We start from the raw sequence: 21,339 nt of genomic DNA on the forward strand, positions 1-21,339 counted from the left end.
GGGCTCAAAGGAGCGACAATGCCAGCACTGCTCATCACACACCCCATGTAGAAGGCTGTAAAAGCACAAGGCAGGCTGAGCTTAATTAAACTGAAGAATTAAATCCAGCTGTATGGTGTGCTGGGGGGATGGTCCAGGAACTGCAGGGCTGGAGGCAAGTGCTGGGGAGCCGGGAGCACCTCTGCACAGCAGGAGCAGTGCTGTCCCTTCACAGCCTGCCGCTCAGGATTTCTGCTCATTGCCCAACTTCAGCAGACAAAGTGATAAAGTGATAAAGACTGCCCTCTGCTTGCTGTACCCCTACTTGCATATTCCACAGCAAAGTGCAGTGGGAGTTTGAGCAGGGAACAGCGACTGCAACAGATTTGCTGCAGCAGCAGCCACCTGCCTGGATCCTGCAACCAGAAAGCCATTGCTTTCTGCAAAAGAAATTTTGCAAAAAATACATCAAAGGAAAGCAGCCTGGGGAAATTTAAAAGTAAGTATCCCTATGCAACACTGGGAAAAATCCCAGAGAAAGTCCTGAATCACATCTATTTATGAAAACATTGGGAAAACTATTGCCAAACATTATCCATGGGCCATGGATAAAACCAAGAAAATACACAACAAGCAGATCTGGGCAACTGGAGAGCACGCAAAGGCACAGGAACTTGCCTGCATACTCAGTAGAAATGCCATAATTGTCATTAGAAGGATAATTAAATTTGAACAAACCCAGCTCAAACCCGCGAGATGCAGAGCAGAGGAGGAACGGGCAGGCCACGGGTGGCCTCTCAACCCCCGTGCCCCAGCAGCCCCACGCTGGTTTGCACCACGCAGAGACACAAAACTTCTGGCCCTAAATGCAGTTAGTACCTGCCCCCCTTCCAGACCTGCACGGCGTGAGCTTGGATGTCTCTGGGTGTGTGTATGCACAAGCAGATATCCTAGTGGAGTCACGATACATCCCAAATTCAATCAGTCCCTTTTGATGTGGAAATCACTTATGAAAACTGACCTTTTTCTATTGTCGTATGACTCTTGCACAACTTTGGCCAGTGGGGGAAGAACAAGGAGGCGGCCGCTGAACAGGCCAGGTTGCTCGCTGGCCTTCCCATCGGCGCTCAGCCTTCCCGATAGCTTTGTTACACAACTTCAGCATGAACAGACTAAGTCGTGGCTTGCAACAAATCGAGCAAAAACATTTCATTTCCAAGAACACTGGCAGTAGTGCTGCCAGTAAACGTGGGTGAGATTCCAGAGCAGTGAACTGATCAGACAGAAAGTTCTTAATCTTTAACAATTAGCTTCCTTACAGCCTGTAAGGCATCCACAGCATACCTTCTGACTACAACAAATAATGGAAAATATGCCGGATGACTCTCTCGCAGTCATTCTTAACTCTAATGCATTACACAATTAAGTTTTATAGCCTACAACAGATACATACGGTACTGGGAATGGTAATGAAATAGTGTCTTGGCAGCAAAATCTGATACAAATCTAATTTAGAAAAGACTGAACCGTATCTATCAGTGCCACTAAGGGAAATCTTAAAACAATGTCTGTGTTAACTAGGTAACCATCCAGAATTTTCTCCCAGATTGGGACAGAGTGAGTTGTATGGTTGCTGGATACAATAGCCACTCTTTTTTGTTACTGGTATTTTCATACTTCAGGATGATGCCACTTTTTCCTCCACCCTCTCTAGGTGCCTTCAGTAGCAGGAACTCTGCATATCTGTAAGGATATCTGTAAGGATATCTGTAAGGATATCTGTAAGGATCCACACCAAGACTTTTCTGTTCCAGAGGTATTAAAGACAGTATCTGCCAGGCCTGTGCAAAACAGTCACTGCCATCACGTGTTGAAGGAAAACTACAAATTTTTCCATCAAAACCATTTACATTAGTAAAGTTGTACCTCAATTACCTGGAAACAATTACCAACCCTTACCACCCACTGCTAATAGAAAATGTTATAGAGAAAAACTAACGCAGGTTGTTCAAATAAAGTGAGAATGAAAGATTGTATCAGAAACGTTTGGGAAAAAAAAAAAAAAGATTTTTTTCTTTTATCCCTGTTCCTTTCTATTCATTGTGTCTTTTTGCACCCTAAATGGTTGTCCATATCTTGTGTCATTTTGTTTTGTTTTTCCACTTTTTTTTTTTTTTTTTTTTTAAAGGGTAGAGCTATTTTAATTCATTCAGTTGAGTTTATATTTGGAGACTATATTCATGGGCTAGAGATTGAAACATGGCACGTGGCTATTTTCCTGCTCTTGTGCTTGGCAGCACTGCATAACCCCAAAGTTAAAAATAAAGGCTGTGAGTTTTTTGTTTTGTTTTTAGTGTTCCTTGCATTAAATATTTCATTGTAGGTGGCTGTGTCACTCCTGAAGGTACATACAGTCACAGCAAACACAGCCTACCTATACTCATAGGGAAACGGTGCTTTCTCTTCTGCCAGCCACTTCTCACCTGTGGCCACGTGCCCGAAGCAGCGCAGTGCTGGGGTGCCACCGCCGCAGGCACAGGCATGGGGGTGCTCGCAGCTGTCCCAGCCTGATGTCATTTGAACTATCCAAAGGCAAGAGGTATTTTCCTGGTAGCATTTGACATTTTCCCAATTCTCCTTTGTACCCCAGAAGGCATATGAGAACTACTCAGCCCTTTTCTCCTAGGCAAGAAATATTTCTACTAATTAATCCCCCAGCACAAAGCAAAGGCGCACACATCATCTGCTCCCCTAGCTTGCAGAGTGCAGGCAAATCCACTTTGCGTGTGAGATAAGGGAAAACGCAGTGGCAATTTCCCACACCATTTGCCTTTCATCTGCTCTTGGCCACAGGAGACCCTGTAACTCGGGCAGCAGGAAGACCTCATCCACCTGGTGAGCACCACCAGATGCCCAGCTGCATGCAGCGAGGTGATGCCTCGGCTGTTCAGAGGCCATGCTACACCAGCACGGCCACAGTTATGCACAGAGCCCCGGTGGTGTTCTTGGGTTAACTTTTATGCCCCAAACAGAAAATGAATACGCACAGGAATAACATATACAGAAGTATTTCTAAGCGTTCAAAGAGGATTCTATTGCATTCACACATCAGGACCGTTGATTCAGTTTTTCAACCATGTTGGTATTCCCCTTCCCTGCTACCTCCCCTAGACTTTTCTGGTGTGGACAACAATAGCAACTCAGAACTTCAGGATACTTTAGCTATAATTTTATTGTATTCGGTATTTTGAATCTATACTTTCTCAATGGGTTCCTTAACAGAATTATTTTTTTTTTCCTGAGAAGTAAAACTCCTAACATAGTTACGTATTTATCCTTGCTGAAATTATTTGCTATAATAAATTGCCTACTATAAGAGTTTAGAACTGTGTATGTTATTAAAGAGCCTCCTAAAATCATTTTAGCAGCTATAGGTGCCCAGGGGAAGGGGGGGGGGGGGGGATAATCAATCAAGTCACATTATCTTAAATGATTTTTAAATAAAAAAAAAGTCAGTCCTTTGAAGGGAAAAAAAAACAAAAAACAAACAAACAAAAAAAAACTACTTTGAATATTGCTTAAAACCAGAAGGAAACTGGAGATTCTCATGGCTGACTAAAGGGATAAAGATCTATTCAGCAGGAAAGGCTTCACATTCAGCCAGCACCAGGACCTTGTACATCTAAGGAACCTGTAAGTAAAAAACAGAAGAAAAAAAAAATCTCATCAACAGTTTGTGAGCTTGTGATCACAGTCTAACTGCCCAAGATCTCAAGAAGTCCAATTGCGAGCACTAGCATCACTTTGGGACCTGACCCTTCAGCCCACAAACTTAAAAATCTAGCAGCAGCTGTAAGCTATGCACCAGCACAGTAAGAGCTACCAGTACCTTACAGCTTCACATGAGGTATTACCATGGCTGGTGCTCAGAAAGCACAAGTGGCAGGTCATTTTCTTTACACGCGAGTTGGCAAGCCCTACACATAAAGGGTGTGCTGTTACCTTGTGCAGATACATAAGGTTATCAACAACATCAAGATAAATAAATCAACAATGTGTGTACAGTACTAACGGGCAAGCAGTCGAGCTGAATATTCACCACCTGCAAAGCACAGGAGCGTGGCTATTAACACCGACAACTGTCGGGGTATTAAACAGGAGTACCAGCACTGGGAGGCAAGAAGCAAAACACAGGACATCACCACCCAACAGACCTCCTTCGTAACACAACATTTTGATCCATTCCCAAACAGCCACATTCCCAACTAATTTGTTAGTCAATTCACTCATTTACAGCTGTACGTTATCTAGGCTCAGCCTGATAAAAATGAGACACCACTTTAAAAAAAAAAAATGGACATATGGGGCCTAATTTGTGAAATTAATTTTATTTTTGAAACACGATATCCAATTACAAATAAATAATTCATACAATATAACTCAATTAGGATATACAATGTTCAGGCAGGTCATAGTAACAACCAAGATCACACTGAAAATGAGTTTACATTAAATAACCAATTACAGTAATATACAACTGGTCATTCCATTCATTTCTCCGCCTGGCCCAAGGTGTATGCAGGTTGACGATTGTTCCTCTCACCGGTAAGGAAACAGATGGACACACACTGATAGAAAGCCTGAAGTAGTTAATGCACCACATTAAAGAAATGAAAAATGCTGCGTTGCATGGCCTAGACGTGGTTTTAGTACAGAATAAAAGCTTGTGAATTCTAGCAGGAAAAAGGTAATTGCAAAGGAGTCGGATGTCCTAGAGCAATCTCTGCATGAATTTACAAGCTTTACAGGATGTTATTACGTATGGTTTCAATCCCACAACATTTTCCACATCCTATCTAAAGGACCAGCAGCATGAGGATAGGCATTATGTTCTCAGCTCCAGTTGCACATTGTTCTTTGCTTTCATTCCAGCAAAATATTTTACTGCTAAGCTACAAGGACCACAGCTCAGTGGCAAGCTGTGTGTGATCAGCAGTTAATTTGCAAGGTCTTTTTCTGATACGTAATTTTTTAATTCTCCAACTTACCCCACAAATACTATTCTCTGCAAAGAACATTTATGACACCTAGATTGAATTTAGTCTAAAGGCCTGAAACATTTATTTTTTTTTTAAGTAACTGTAGGAATTCAAAGCAGATCCTTGGAATTCACAGCATCCTTGGAATTTCTTGGTTGGTCGTTACAATGAAATGTGTTTTTATACTACATAAATTTTCACAACAGGAAAAGTAGTTACAGTTCCCAATTCAGAATCCTGCAAGTCCTATATTTACAAAAGCTTTAGTAGAAATCCCCCCCACCCCCTTTGGGGGTCCCTCGGATGAGGTATATAACCCTTGTTCTTATTTTGAGCTCAAAAAGATTGTTCGAAAGTTACAGCTCTTCTCACTACAAAATCCCCCGTGTGATGGAGACCGCTACTTCTAACCATGCACTTCTCAGAATTACTCTACAGCTGTCTACATGTGCAAGGGGACACGTGCAACACGTTCCACCAGGTGGCTTTGACCTTGTTCTTGTTACACTGGGCATGGGAAGACAAAAACAACGAGAAAAAGGAAAGATGACCAGGCAAACCGCTGGCTGGTGAGTAGTGGGTCTATGCTGGTACCACCAGGATTTCCAGTTCCCCTGAAGCTGCCTCTGTGCTCTGCAATGTAAGAGCACAGGGTAAGAACGTGGGGCCTGCTGGGGATTTTGTCTGCCACAGTAGGCTACAGGACTAAGACTGCAGGAGCAAGGAAGCCCAGCACCTGAAAATCAGCTGTGACTTACAGTCCAATCCCACCACAGCCCTGGCCAGATAACTCTGAGAAGCACGGACACCCACAGGACAGGTGGCCTCAGTGGGACCTGGAGGAATGCAGAACATAGAAGTATTCAATTCCCTGTTTCGTTCTAACTTGAAAGGAAAACACGCTCATCACAAAGATTTTAAGCCCACACAAGTATTTTAAAAAGTCTTTCTAATCTTCTACGCTGAAGCTAAAATGAATGAACCGCTTTATTTTCACATTCTGTAGAAGAAATAAAGGTTCACATCAAATCTGATGTCTAAGGAACTGCATACATTGACATCAATTTTAAATATAAAATGGACTGAAAGATCAAATGCACTGTTAGACTGCAACCCAATCTTGAGATTGGATTAGAAAAAACAAAAACAAGCAAACAACAAAAAACTATTTCCAAACCATTTGAGTTTCATTTACTATTTACTCAAAAGTGCATTTAGACCCTTAGCAGAATGAAATACTACTTTCTAATTCCTTCTGTATTTGCCGAAGGCAGATTTGTTTTTTCTTAAATCCACTGCACAATGCACCAAGTGACATACACAGTACCTCAGCAATCTATTAGTTTTCACTGAAACAAAAACCGTTTGATCAACATCCATCCTGCGCTGAGTGCAAACAATTCAAGAACCTGCTGATGGAGCACAGATCCGTATTAGAACCTAATACACGATGTGACGCTTCCCTACAGACCTGGCAATTTCCACATTCTGATGCTTCCTTTTCCAACATTTCCAGCTGAAGGCATTAATGCTCTAAATACAAAAATAAATTATACATGTAACTGTATTTCCATTTGACCTGTTACACCAGAATTTACCAAATGTAACAATTTTTCATAGACAGCAGCAGAGGAAATCCATGATGACGACATAACATGAAATACAGCACAAGCCTCATCATTTTACCAGAACTGGAGTAACTACTTAGTAACACTGAACTGCTATGAAACTCTTTTCTATAACCAACGGAAAGTGTTACTTTAAATAATGTATTTCAGAATGCTTTTCAGTAAGAATTTGCAAATCAAACGTTTTCCACAATTGCTACATCAAAGCTTCACAAATGCTAGCAGCAGGAACTCCCTCTGCCAGATAAAGCTTGTGCTGTTCAGAATTGCTGTATGCTACCACAAAGCAGTAGTAAGCATCAAGACCTTTAAGTAAAGATGATAAACATGAGAATTAACTATTACCGAACTGTTTTAATATTTGCCCCATCACAAAGTTGATAGATGTATGCTTTATCACATTCTCATGTAACCCTGACTAAAATATTCTTTCTAGAAGTATTTTGAAAATAAAATTCACATCTGAAACAAATCTAAAACATTCTCAATTAAGACAGAAAGATCCCCTATAACTCTTCAAACAATATTCACGTATCTGCAGTAAAACAGAATTGTGACCTTCCCAGAGTAAGAAGTTGGGTGTAATGATCAAACAAGTAACAAACACGACTCTGGCTGACAAATACTTCAAATGTTAGTTTTTGTTGTTTTTTTTTTTTTTTTTAAAGTAAAACAGAAACGCTAAATAAAAACACAAAATGAGAAGGGAGATTTTTAATGGCACAAAGGGCAGCTAGGCACTGTGTGAGCTGAGGACGTAACTGTCATTATGACTTTAAAAATCCCCCCCAGTAAGATTGGGTTGCAGCTAGCACAGAAGAGGGGTCTTATCAGAGTTTCACAAACAACAGAAGAGCAAACCCAGTGCGTCGCCCAAATCTAACAAGATCACAGAACAGAATTTGTTACAGTCCCTCTGCTAAAAAGTCCAAGTTACAAAGCGCTAAGTGAAATTAACTCTGAATTCTTACTAGCTCTACACAATTCAGCTACTGGATGGAATGGTCATGCGCTAGTTCAAAAAGGAGTTTCTGTACTTGGGAGATTCTTAGGTGTAATTCCTGCTGTGTTAATATCATCTTTTGTATTAACAGAGATTTAGCTAACACCTGCAGGAGTACCCGCCTTTATACAGAGCTGTGCCATGACCATCTTCTCATTTACAGGTAAAAATAAAAGTAACCATTAGGCACGTGTTAAAGGTGTATTACACAAGCTATAGTGTCAAACATTTTCTCCCTCAGATTTACACAGAAAAATAGCACAGCAGCAAAGAACCTGGTCCCCTGTTCAACAGTGATCTCATTATAAGCATTTTTAATTTACATAATGTCACAACATGAATACCTCCTTATCTTTAAATAATTAGGTAAAAAAGGCCCCCAGTATTACCATTTCTTATATAGCCAAGTTCTCTCTATATACATCCAAATGTTAAAGATACAAATAAAACATTATACAGGATTTATAAATGTTTAAAAACTTGAGGCTTCAGAATCATGGTTTCCCAAAAAGAGTCAGGAAAATCCACAGACTGACAAGGTAGCAGAGAAAACTGGGAAAAAAAAGGAGACAGACACAAGTTTGCTGCCGTAACATTTTACTAAACTTGCCAGTCATCAGGGTGATGTTATCAGAAATAGCAGTTTATGCTGCAAATGAGGAATGGTGGTTTTGTGTGTTGATCTCAAGTGCTGAGACAGGCAATTCAAGTATTTCCTATTTGATCCAAGCTCACCGTAGCAAAGTGGTGCAGAAAAAAGAATTATTTTACATTTTTTCCATACATTCGATCAATGTCCTGTTGATAGTACGCCGTAAGCTCTTTGCGTTTTAGTTTGAACGCGTCTGTCACTAGGCCAGTCTCAGGTGTCCAAGGATCAGGGCTCAAGCGGATTTTTACTGGGATTTCAAACTTCTCCAGATTGGCTGCAAAAATAAAAATAAATCACACAACCATTTCTAATGCAAAATGTAAACATAACCATTTCTCTACAATTAACCAAAAAAAAAAAAAAAAACAACAAAAAAAAAACACCACCATATTCTCACCCACAAAAGCATATGATATGACTGAAGAACTGCTCCACAAATTCCCCATGGTCAGGCTCTAAAAACCCCAGCGTGGTCACAAGCAGAGTTACAGGATCTAGCACTGATTATTCTCCAGTTCCCCAGAAACACTGAAATAACCCCCAATGTTTGAGTATCTCTGCTGCTCCCTAACTTCAGAAAAGCCTCAGTGCTTACTTTAAAGCCTGATACTAAAGGGAAAGACAAAAATATAAATCGACACAATATATGTAGAAATGCCTCAGGATTAGATCAAATATTCAATTTCATTGATTTTACCAATCTATTTGCAACAATACAATTCTCTTTAAAATACTTAGTGTTGCACAACAAAGAAAAATAAGGGGATGTTGTACATGAGCTCCACCACAGCAGCTGCTTAGAAAGATTTTGCCTGTACGTTCTATGCCTTGAATGAAAATCTATCAGAGACACAGGGCAAGAAAAAAGCCCTGTTGCAGCACTGAGACTGCATTCTTTGTAAGATGATGTTCCAGTAACAGAACTCTGCAGATATATTACTCAGAGGTTTAAAATATTCACAAGCAATATGGAGGAGAGGTGAAGATTAACAGGACAAAGACTGTTGGAGGTATGAAGTTGTCGAGGATAGAAAAGATAAAGGCAAATTGCAAAGAGCTGCAGAAGGACATCACGATACTGTGTGACTGCAAAACAAAACAGCAGAAAACACTCATTGCAGAAAGATATAAAAGAGAATGCAGATGAAAAACAAATTTAAACTCCGTGACCATTTTAAGAAACATTCTGTCATTGTAACTGACAGCTATTTGTAAAAAGCTCAGTTCTTGGTAATAGGCAAGTGCAAAAAAAAACAAGGCAGAATTATTACGTAAGAAAAAGCATCACAGTGTCACTGAATAATTCAGCTCCAGAATAGCTAAATAGACCACAGCCAATTAGCATGAAAAAGATACAGCTGAGGGGAAGTATAATAGACAGAGAAAAGCCCTGACTGCGTTTGTGACCGTTCGCTGGCTCTTCCAAGCCAAGAGCTCAGCCGAATCAAATTAAACTAGCAGATGGCTGGGCTAAAATACACAAAAGGCATTTCTTCACCTTTAATATAGCTGAGCTGTGCAACTCTGCCATGAGATAGCACAGATACGGACGTAACTTTAAAATAGGGCTGAGGAGTTAATGAAGAGAAGCCTACTGAAAGCCATTAGCTACCAGGACTCTGCTTTCTGTTTAGGAAATCCCTCAGACAAATCACTGGAGGCTAGGAGAGCCCACTTCACTGTGGGCTTTTTTCCCCAATCACTTACCCAGAGGTATGTAGCATGTAAGGCTGCCCGATACCCACCACAGACGTATCGAGAAGATACTACAGGAAATCCTGAGCAGCATCAGACACACATAGAGAGGGAACAGAGCTATGCTTGATGTATTTGCCCAGTACTTACATTCTTTCCTCAGGTATTGGCCACAGTAAGAGACAGAAGTTACAAGACTACACCAACCAAAAGAACTGACCCCATTCTGTGACCTACCCACATTTCTTCTTTTTGTTGTTGCTGTTGTGGGGTTTTGTATGAGAACTTCTATTCATTTATGTTCTCATGCAACATAGTAAAATACACATGCACTAGGACGTACTTTTAGGGCATATGCTTATCTATTTCACAGACATCACTGTCCACAAGGCTAATATTTACCACCCAGCTACTCACCTGCCATGGCAGCCTCCGCTAGCACCTTCAGTACCTCCTTCTCCATCTCAGGACTGTTACAGATCTCTTCCCAGGTTCCTTTAAATCCTTTCTTTCGAGCCAGTTCTACAAGCTCCTTTTGATTTGGCACAACAAATCCAATGACATAAGAATGGAAACTGAGAAGTACATGTATTTTAGTATGAATTTTGTAACGTTAACAACTCTTTATAAACAACGTTTCATGTTGAGGGGGGGTACAGTTCATACAGTTGTTACTCTTAAGAGCTGATTTTTGTTCACCTGGTAATCTTTCTGAAGTAGCACACAAATTACCTTTGCCTGCTTCAAAATAAGTAGAAAGAGAAGCTACTTACCTTACAGCAACTGGATTGCTTCAAGGTGTGCTGTCTATATGCATATTCCACTGTGCCTCATGCTCAAGGCTTTGGGGAAGCAGTACCCACACGATGTCAATGTGCCCTGCCTCTCCTCATGTTTTGCATCCCGGTATGAAGACTGGAGTGCGGCTTCCCTACCTCAGTTTCCTCTCAACTGCAGAATCCAGTTACTGTAGAGGAGTAGAGGACTGCAGTGAAGAGGGGTTGGAGAGCAGGTTGTGGAATAAGCATATGCACAACACATCTCAAAGAACGCCTGCGTCTGTAAGGGAAGTGACTTCTCTTTCTCTTTCAAGTGATTGTCCCCATACGCTCACGCCACTGCTGGCACTCTTTGCCTACTTCTGATATACCTGGAATGGATGAAGCTGTGACCTCTAAGTATTAGGAACACACAGATTTGAAGCACAATCTGCCCTGAAATGAGTAACCAAGGTTTTTGAGATGGAGTAAAGTAGATCTAATTCATTCACCTGCTTTGAAGCAAGATCAGCCCCATCTAAAAGATGTTTAACCCATTCTTGAGCATTACAAACACATCACTGCTCTCACCATTGGAAAGCTGTTTCTCATGGCTATCCTGGCTTTTCCTTTCTGCAGTTTACATCAGTTGTATTGCCATACAGCCAGCACTCAGATGTTCTTCTCCTTTCCACAGAAGCTAGGTATTCTTTCACATACTGTTACTAATTTTTCCCCCTTCTTAGCTTTCTAGTCTTCCTGCCTTTCTTAATTTTCTTTAGGATTTTAAGTAATGCGCCTTCCTTGCAAGTCATGCCTCACAGAGCTGGGACCAGATGTTTCCGTTTCCTCTGGGACTCTTTTCAAGAGGTTCACCTTTTCTGAAGCGTTGTGTATGGAACCGAAACCCTTTAATGTTTATTAGAGAAAAAAGATCATTGTGCATCTGATTACGCCATATTATCCAATTTATCTGCGTAAAACAGCACAGCACTTGCAGACCCGTATCAGTTCCTACTCAACTGCTACCATCTGGTGGTTCTTTATCCTGTACATTTAGGTGTACAATTTACATATCCTCTCCCTTAAACTGACTTTTTTTAAGCAGTATCTCCATGATACAGAGTATCTCACTCTGAATTCTAATTCTGTCCTCCACTGTACCTACCTTACCCATCTACAGACTTATAAAGTCATTTCAGCTCTCTCTTCCACCACACAGACAGTTCACGCAAAACATACCGAACCATACCCCTGGTATGGAGATTACTTTAGTTTATCTTTCAAGGACTGTAAGATAATTTTAACATACTAATTCTAAAAACCCTTTTGGTCAATATAAGCTGTTTTTTTTTTTCTTTTGTCACTGATATGAATTACATGTGACAGCAGTTGTGAAGACTGCATTAAAGTCCATCACAAACGTAGGCTCCTCTGGCATCACCTGCTGACAAGCTCTGTCTGTTGGCTGGCTCCAAACCCATCTTAGTTTTCTAATATATTTACAGAAAGACTTCACATTCGCCTCAGTATCACTTACTACTTACATCTCCCCTTCTGTCTTTGCCTCTCTCCCATATGCTGCACCAAACCCTTTGTGACTCCACTTGGCATCTGCTCTGTAATGTGTGTATATTGTATATCCAAACACATCCAGATCCTGCTCCCTTCTTGTGTTTGGATACTTCTGCCTAGGATGTCTTTCCATCGCTTACTCTGCAGCCATGTATTTACCTCAGGCATGGCTGTTCCTGACTAACCTCTATGCAGAACACAGAGGACTCTGGCACTTCCATCCCTGGCTCCTATGCTCTTCTGACACGTTTAAGGCCATGTTCAGCAATACTTCAGCATCTCCAGGGAAAAGCAGCAAACAGAAGTAATCACTTGGCTGGGTAAGCCTCAAACTTTCAGTTCATCTGAAAATTCCTATGGACAAATGAGTTCATCCAAATACTTTTTTTTTTTTTTCCTGGAAAAAGCCACTTGGAGCTCACAGCCTCTCTGTAGTTCTTCACTTTATTTTTTTCATTTTATAAAAGAGATTTTTGCCAAAGTCTCTCCTACACTAGACATCTTTCCTACCTTTCTGTACTTAAGATCCTATTTGAATACAGCCCTCAGACTTCCCCAGAAGATATCTGCAGTGGTACTGCACGTCTGTACCACCAATTCTGTAAAGTCTGGTCCTTGTATCCCAGAGCCTCCTGCTGAGAACTCATTTTTTCACCAAGTTTGCCTATTCCTCAGGTGACTGAACTACTCTGTTTCTTGATATGATGCTTGAGATTCACTGAACATGCTATCTGTCCTAATTTCTAATGGAAGGTTGATCAGCTCTCCTGTCCCAATTCATTTCTTTACAGTCAGCATACCAAACACGGTAGAAACTTGTGAGATGTAAAGAAAAAAAATGTTTGCAGCAACATGTAACCAGATTTGGCCACAAATTCCTTATCTTGGTAATTCACAAATAACTTTGCAACTAGTAGAGGTAACTAACATTTTATTTTTTCAAACTCCAGTCAGGTATATATTCCAAATATATGGAGTTGACTGTACAAACACTGTAATATTTAAAAAAAATAAAATCTCAAAACTTTCATAAATGTTAAAGGCAAACGTAACACCATTAAAGAACAAGTATATCTAGAAAGCTGATCTGTTAAAGTTGAACTCTCTTGTTTACTCTACCTACACTCCTATACAGCTCTTCTAGTGCCAAATTCTCTCTCTAAATTATGCTGAACAAAAGCACACAAAAAATAACAGTATGCTTTTGCGACAATGATCTTATGACACAATAAAAAGTGCATCAGTTAAGAAGCTATTATTAGGAAAAGCAATATATATATATATATATTTTTTTTTTTTGCAAGATTGCTCAGTAAAATGGATGGCTCCCCTACTGAAGTTATGCTACAGACTGACCACAGAAGATATTCCAGTTAGATATTTCAGATATTCCAGTCTTAGTAATTTTAAAACTTCATTGTATTTGAATTATAGTATATAAAGGTATCAACTGTATAAGAATTGATAGTAGAATTACTGAAATTTACAGGTCCTTTAAGTATTCTAGTACACTGTAAATGCTACGTTGACCTGGCAAAATTAACAAAAAATTTGACAGTACAGTTCTAGAATGTATTTCAATCATAGCATGGCAGCAATCAGCATCTGTAGGGGCTTCTTTCTCCATTGATTACAGGGAGTGTTCAGAACATGCATGTAACCTCAGGCAGAGTAAGCAAATATGAGAGACTTGCTCATTAGGTGAAAACCATAATAAAAGCCTAATACCATGAAAGCTTCTCAGCAGCAGTATGTTCAATATGTCTTAACCTATTTTTATGAAACTGTCAAAACTAAAGTTGTGATGAATACTGTTAGTTAAGAAAAACACAAAGAACCAGGTGAATAAACCGAAAGTTAATTTACTATTACTAGTGAGCAATTCTCTGGTGTGTTTGTTCTGGCTTCCTTCAAAGTTAAGTGGGACTTATTTTGAATGTATATTATACTGAATAGAATATTTCTGATCACTCAGATGCTCCAGAATGACCTTCCAAACTTCAAAATGACAAAAGGAAACCAAAAGCATCTGAAGAATATTTGTACGTTTAAGTCTATATTCTGTACAGATCGGAAATTCTACAAATAGAAACTTCAGACATGCTTGAGCCCTTATATGCCTAACTTGGTAGTACACTTAGGAAACAGAAAGGATGTTTCATCACTTTTTATCAGTTGTGGTTCTGCATAGGATTTACTGTGTTTTCTCTCCAGTTTCAAGGCTTCTGCTGGTGTTCTGCATGGACACAAAGCAGCTTCTGAGTTGTTGGGGTTTTGTTTTCAATCCCCTCCTTCCTCTGAAGAACAGCTCACAGCTGAATACAGCGAGGAGCAAGGTCCACTAGGGCTTCTATAGGTAACATCTCTAAAGTGCTTGAGTGATGTCTGTTATGAATGCAGTTAGCCTTCAAAGCTCAGCTGCTTTTCAGGTTGGGAAAAAGGGAGTGAAAGACTCATTCTTGGCATTTCCAAGAAACAGTGGATATAGTTCAGATGTTTAGTTTTGATAAAGAAAGCTATTCCTTTGTATATTAAATAAAATCCTTTTCCAATGAGTTAAAAAAATCCATACTTTGAAGAAAAAACATTTTGCATGTGACTTCAGCAGGATAGGCAAAGAATATAGCAACATCAAAACATCAGCTGCCTCTTACCTGCTTGCATATGCACAAATATTATCTACCAGTGGAAGATTCTTTAGAGCTGCTTCTACTTTGCCAAGAGAGACGTATTCTCCTGCCTGAAGTTTTACAAGGTCTTTTTTACGATCTATCGAGAAAAGAAAAATAAATGTTAATTATGCAACACAAAGGTTTAGGCATTGAATTTATACTTTTCTGAAATGTTTAAATGTCAAAAGGAATGTTGACTCATGTTTGGTAAATGTACCAGAAACAGTTAATAGCAGATTTCCAGACTTCAATCTCATCAACCTGTCCTTCGCTTAAACACGAGCCGCACTTCAATTCTATGCATTTCCTGCCTTTAAACAGTATCTCCTATATTGTAGCACTAGCAAGTGAACAGAAGACAACTAGGGTTATGTAAAAAACAGAGTTTGGCTAGAAGCACGCGTTTTGTGCTGTCTGGTCCAGATGCCTGAGGCAGCAGATGCAGCATTTGGTGACATTTTGCTATTTATTCCTAGGCTAAATCCATATTTGAAGTGCAACTGTCCATCTGTTATTTGAAACACAACGATTGAAACTGAAAATTCAGCCCAAATTACTTGAGCTTATTGTATGTAGACACAAAGTCAAGGTGACTATAGCACTGTACCACTCAGCTGTGACAGCAGCCAGGAATACCTCTCCTTTGCTATATGCCCGTGTAAGTGTTCAAACACGCGAAGTCGTTTTTTTGGATTTTACCTGTTTGACCAGGGAAAGGCAGCTGCAATGGGACCTAAGATTTTACTCATTTAATAAAACAAGTAAGCTTAGTTTTCAGAATTAAAGAGCATACTGAATCGTCCACTGACTTCAAGAGAGACACTTGGCAGTCTATAAAGCACCTATTTTTGTGCCTACTGATGTCAAAGCATTAGGAGACTATCACAGTCTTATGAGTAACATCTTTACCTTAGAATATTCTTCCCTTAGTTACTTTATGATGAAGGAATACTTGTATTGTAAAAAACGGTAAGATTTAAAAAAAAATAATAATTCCTGAGAACACATTACAAGAGCCCTTTCACTCTATCAAACTTCACACTTACAAAGTTATTAAATCTAAGACCACTTTTCTAGCTCAAGTTAGCCTACATTTAACTAGTTACTACTCGCTAGCAGACTGGAGTCAATGTTCAGACCGTTTTGAAAGGAATCAAATGTTTAAAAAATAGCTTTAAAGAGCACATGATTATGTTTATATGTTAAGATAAGAATTTTCTTAGGATAAATCATAGGATTTTGGACTGCATAGCAAGATATGTAGATTTTATTTTTTTTTTGTTAACTACAGTATTTAGCAGCCCTGAAAATAATCTGTTTTTATGTGTTTACCTGAATCTGTGAACTCACCAATTATTTTTAGACATCCATCTTGATGAAACTCTCCAATGTCTCCAGTATGAAGCCACCTCTGCCCATTCTCATCAATAGTGAAATCCTTTTTGGTTCGTCCTTCATTTTTATAGTAGCCCACAGTCACATTTTGACCCCCAATAAGAATCTCACCTCTAGGATATGGTTTATCAGTGTTGTAATATCCACCTGAAAATAGTTTTTCTTAAGTTAGAAGGAATTAAAAATACATTCCAAAGCAAGAATTCCTATCACTGTTACTATTTAAATACAAAAAAAATAATAAGCCCTTAGCCATCACTTGAAAAAACACTTAGTCACCACTTGAAAATACTGCCTGAATAATAAAGTAAGAGAAGAGCTGGTTCCATTTCTTTTCAGCATATAAGCAGCTGCTTAAGATATGTGTTTGCAAACAATGAAATTCACAAGCATGTGGAGGGCAGATGCCACACCTATGCATTTTTTATTTATTTATTTTTGTCAGGAGTAACATGCTTTATAAGCTTCACACAGGCTCAAAAAAAAAAAAAATTCATCTTGTATTTTAGAAAGAAAAACTACCAAAATCTAAGGTCTCATATTAGCCCAGAACTCCCTCAAGTATTATGTGGTTCTACTCTGCAATACATAAAAGCCTACCTTAGAAGAAATAGTCTAAACACACTTCACATTTTATTAATTGTATTTTATACAGCATCCATTAAGCTACCTTTCCATATGTCAGTCTTATTTTATTAATATTATGAAGTCTATTAAAAAATTTCTTAATGACAACAGAAGGTATTGTGCATAGATTTCAGTTAAAGTCTACTGAAACCAACTCCAAGATGCATCATACAAGACTTACAACCTCTCCTGCAAGACTACTACTCCAAACTTGAAAAAGGTGCAATGCTGTATACACTTAAACAATAGGCATTTAAAGTGACTGAAATAAACAAAAAAGTATTGGCAAAAAAAGCCATAATATAACCTAATCAAAACACTATTGATGTGTTGATAGCTTCTGTCTAGATACGTTTACATATAAAAATCAGAGGCATTTATTTTACTTTTTCCCCCTCCAAGATCAAATGTATATAGGCTCAAATGTATATAGGTAAAAGTAGGATTTAAAAAAATAAAAAGGCAAGAAACAGTCTTCTAATTAGTACTACTAAGCAAAACCCTACATAAAACTAGCCATATGTCTTGCAAACGCACTATAATTTAATCATATAAATTCTTACCTTCTTCCCAGTTCATTAATTTGATTTCACAGCAGACCAAAGGTGCTCCCACTCTTCCTGTAGTGTAATCCCAAACTAAAATTAAAAAAAAAAAAAAGCATTTTTCAAAAAAAAAAAAAAAATTACCAAAACTGACAAGAAAAATCTTTGTCATCATGCACTTCATTTAGTGAAAATTAACTACTTATTTCTGAAGTTTAACGTTAATGTACACAATAGAACTTCCAAAAATACCAGTGGATGTATCAGTGTAATACAGATAAATTCCTCATTCTGCACTAGAGTAGATGGCTATATTTACAGATAGCTCCAGCCACATCAACACAGCTCTGACTCTGTGTCCACATGGATCACACTGTAGAAACAGCACAACTTTTAATAGTGCTTGCTCGACTTTGAAATAAGCAACAGTATTTCATAGCAATTCAGAGATTCAGCATTTTGATTCACTTTCCTGGTTTCAATCCCCAGTGCTTCTGCATCCAGGCACCTTCTCAAATTACTAGAGTGATTTTTTTTCCGCCTCCAAAACTACTGAAGAAGCCGTTACCAAAGACCTCCTGGAATAAAAGCCACATCCCAATAGTCTGCGGATGACTAAGGAACGATACATGTTCTACAATCTAGCATAATCGCAATGAACATCAGATATTTTTCATATGACTCCTAGCTGTATCGCACCACTGACAAAAACCAGCAGCTCTGTTTTTGCCACTGAATACGAGTGGAATTTTAGGATTAAAAAGCAACTGTAACCATGAAGTTCCATGTTATATAAAGCTAAAATTCAGCACAGGTTTTTGTATTTATTCTTTTTTTTTTTTTTTTTTTTCCTAACGTCTCAATATGCTCACCAAAATTAATGCTTTATTCAGTTCAACTAGTAAGCACAATACTGCCAAGATCTCATTCACGCTCTTAATAGTTTCTCAATTACAAATGAGAACATTGATTTTATATGTACCCCATGAGCTTTAGCACAACAAGTGAAACCTAGTACTCCTACTGTTTCATAAATTTTTTGATTAACAGCATTTCCTAATTATGTTTTAAGGCAGAAACCAAATGAAGGGACTGTCAAAGATTATCCCCACAGAGCACTCAGCAAGGATGCAGCTACACCAACCTTCAGTGATGGTTCCAGCTCCAGCTGATTCAGTTAGTCCATACCCCTGTCCTACAGGGCAACAGAAACAAATGTTCATAAATCGCTGGGTTGCTGCAGAGAGTGGAGCTCCTCCACAAAGCAGGATGCGAATTTTTCCACCTAGCAGCATTCGTACTTTCCGGAAAATAAGGCTAAAATACAAAGATGAGAATATGAATTTGTTGCTTAAAAACAAAAGAGCACCTGATCTTGTATTTAAGCTTTAAGTTTCATCCATCTTCATATAAACTTCAGAAAACCTTGCAGGAGCACATTTAAAGATTTTCCATAAAAAACAACATTTCAAAAAATTATTTCTACATTCTGACTTGAAGATGGATTAAATATTTTGAAAGCATAGTCTTAGTAAGATGGTAAAGTTGTGATTTTTTCTTCAAAACTATTTTACATGAACTATAGATTTTGTAATTACCCTTTAGTCTGACTTCTGTGAAAATGTAAAGACTGCAAATATCTATAGCTTTCCTATCTTACCCAAGAACTGTGTAAACTCATCACTAAAGCCCTGATGAACATAATGCAATGAATGTAAATCAGCTTCAAGTTACATAAGTCTTTTAAATTATATCAGTAAATATTTAAAGCCATCTCACAAACTACAGATTTGTAGTTTCAATTTACAATTCATTACAGGCCTGTTCATGTTTTATTCCAAGGATGAACGTTAAAACAAAGAAAAGCATAAAAATTAGATACTGGTCGTGTAGTAAGATTTTGATAAGTATTTTCTGATACCATTAAGAAAAAAGTTGAAATTACCTATCGCAAAGCGGGGTAGTGTAACCTTTGGAAATCTGCTCCATTTTGTAATTGTAGGCCAATATAAATAGATTCCGCTGGAAACTTGTCATTTCATTCACTTTATTCATGACATTTTTGTAGATCCGATCCATAATTTCCTGGTTATAAAAAGAAAAACTTCAACTCAAAGCAAGAGAAATCTTAAATTCAGTACAATAAAAAGGAAACAATCTAGAAAACCTAATGTAGGTCAGATGACCGACCACTCCCAGTTGCATTCGCTTCCATTACTAAAAAATAGCAAGATGCTCATATAAAGGAGGAAAGCAGAAATCTGAGCAGAAGCACTATTCAACCCCAAGCTCCCTACTGCTAACTATCCTTGTTCAATGAAGTATTACACGGGTATGAGTCCATTTCTCTTCACTACCACCGGATGCTCACTTCAAAAATTAGTGTGAAAGCCAGCACATTGCTTGCTAAACAGGCAAACACGATCTTTAACATATTACAAGGTGGAAACCTATTTTCTCTTCCCAGATAAGGTCTAATAAGGTAAAGAGAAGCCTGTGTCAAGGACTGTTTTTATTACATTGTGACTGTTTTCACATCATGTACATATTATTCCATAAGGTTTATATCTTTTTGCATACATGTGATTTAAAAACAGCGATCAGGAAGAGAGTACATATCATAAACATATAAATACACAGCATGTATGTACATAACCACATACACTTTTTATTATGATGAACAGATTACTGAAGTGCCAGTCTAATCCTCTATCCTATTTAAATCCTAATTAAATTTCTTCCAAGTTTGACACTCACGTGATGTATGTTTATCTTCAACATATAAATAAGTACCAAATATATTATTTTAAGCCAGCTTAAAAATATTTTAAATGATCATTGCATTTATTTTACTGATAAAATTTGAATGATGAGTTTTATTTTTAACCGGTTATAACATTCTTTAGTTACTTACAGGAACAGCTGCCATTAGTGTTGGTTTAAGTGTAGTAACATCACCTTTGCTTCCTTTCTTTATTTTAGAGGACTAAAATGAAGAACAAGTTTACTAGCAGACATATTCAAGACTTTTGACATAAGAAACAACATAACACATCTTCCAATCATTGTTATTTGAATTCTAATTTAAACAAATAACTGATACTCTGTTTCACAAGTTGTAGAAATGGAAATGTATTGCAATATCAAACAAACACACCGTATATATATATACATACATATATATATATACACACACACACACACACACACACACCCCCAAATAAGGTCTGACACAAGTAATTTTCTAATACATGGGCTTATATCAACACTGTACCTGGTCAGCTAATGTCTGTGGTGAAGAGTAACCGATGCGGCATCCATGAGACAGACACACGAGCTCAGCACTCAGTTCCAGAACATGGGCAAGAGGCAAATAGCCAATATAGATGTCTTTTTCCCTGTAAAAAATTTTTAAGAAATAGGCTTATACCACACCATTAGAGTCACTAAGCTAAATTTATACAAAGCTTACTGAAGAACTAGAAAAGTGGAAGAATGCATTTGAGCTTATGAATGGATTTCAAATACGATGGACTTTGTTTCAAAGCTCTTTTATTACATACTGTAGGTTTATGGCATGAATGAAGTGTGATGTTTTCTCATCCCAAGACAATTAACCGTGTGTTATGGTTGCAAAGGCAGCTCTGTGGACAAGATTAAAAACTGCACCAAACAGAAAAAAACCACAGAATTTAACACTAACCAAAGGAAGTACTGCTTAAGGTAGCTTTCAACCACTCTACTGCAAGGCGGCCTCACAGGCTTTTGTGT

The 21,339-nt window shown here is 38.3% G+C and overlaps 1 protein-coding gene across 1 annotated transcript in view; it reads right to left on the bottom strand.

The window, feature by feature from the left end:
* Nucleotides 1–4,422: 4,422 nt before the first annotated feature.
* The window catches only part of ACSL3 (acyl-CoA synthetase long chain family member 3), a 37,036-nt gene continuing 20,119 nt past the window's right edge, over nt 4,423–21,339 (bottom strand). Inside the window, exons 7-15 of the mRNA XM_084291829.1 lie at nt 20,843–20,966; nt 20,483–20,554; nt 19,514–19,653; nt 18,713–18,885; nt 17,587–17,661; nt 16,352–16,543; nt 14,984–15,098; nt 10,414–10,571; nt 4,423–8,575 (exon numbers count right to left, since the gene is read on the bottom strand). Coding sequence (XP_084147955.1) covers nt 8,412–8,575; nt 10,414–10,571; nt 14,984–15,098; nt 16,352–16,543; nt 17,587–17,661; nt 18,713–18,885; nt 19,514–19,653; nt 20,483–20,554; nt 20,843–20,966 — 1,213 coding nt within the window. The 3' untranslated portion in view covers nt 4,423–8,411. The remainder of the gene's footprint in view (nt 8,576–10,413; nt 10,572–14,983; nt 15,099–16,351; nt 16,544–17,586; nt 17,662–18,712; nt 18,886–19,513; nt 19,654–20,482; nt 20,555–20,842; nt 20,967–21,339) is intronic.

Source organism: Netta rufina (genome assembly GCF_964035555.1).
Source record: "Netta rufina genome assembly, chromosome: 9".
Taxonomy (NCBI): domain Eukaryota; kingdom Metazoa; phylum Chordata; class Aves; order Anseriformes; family Anatidae; genus Netta; species Netta rufina.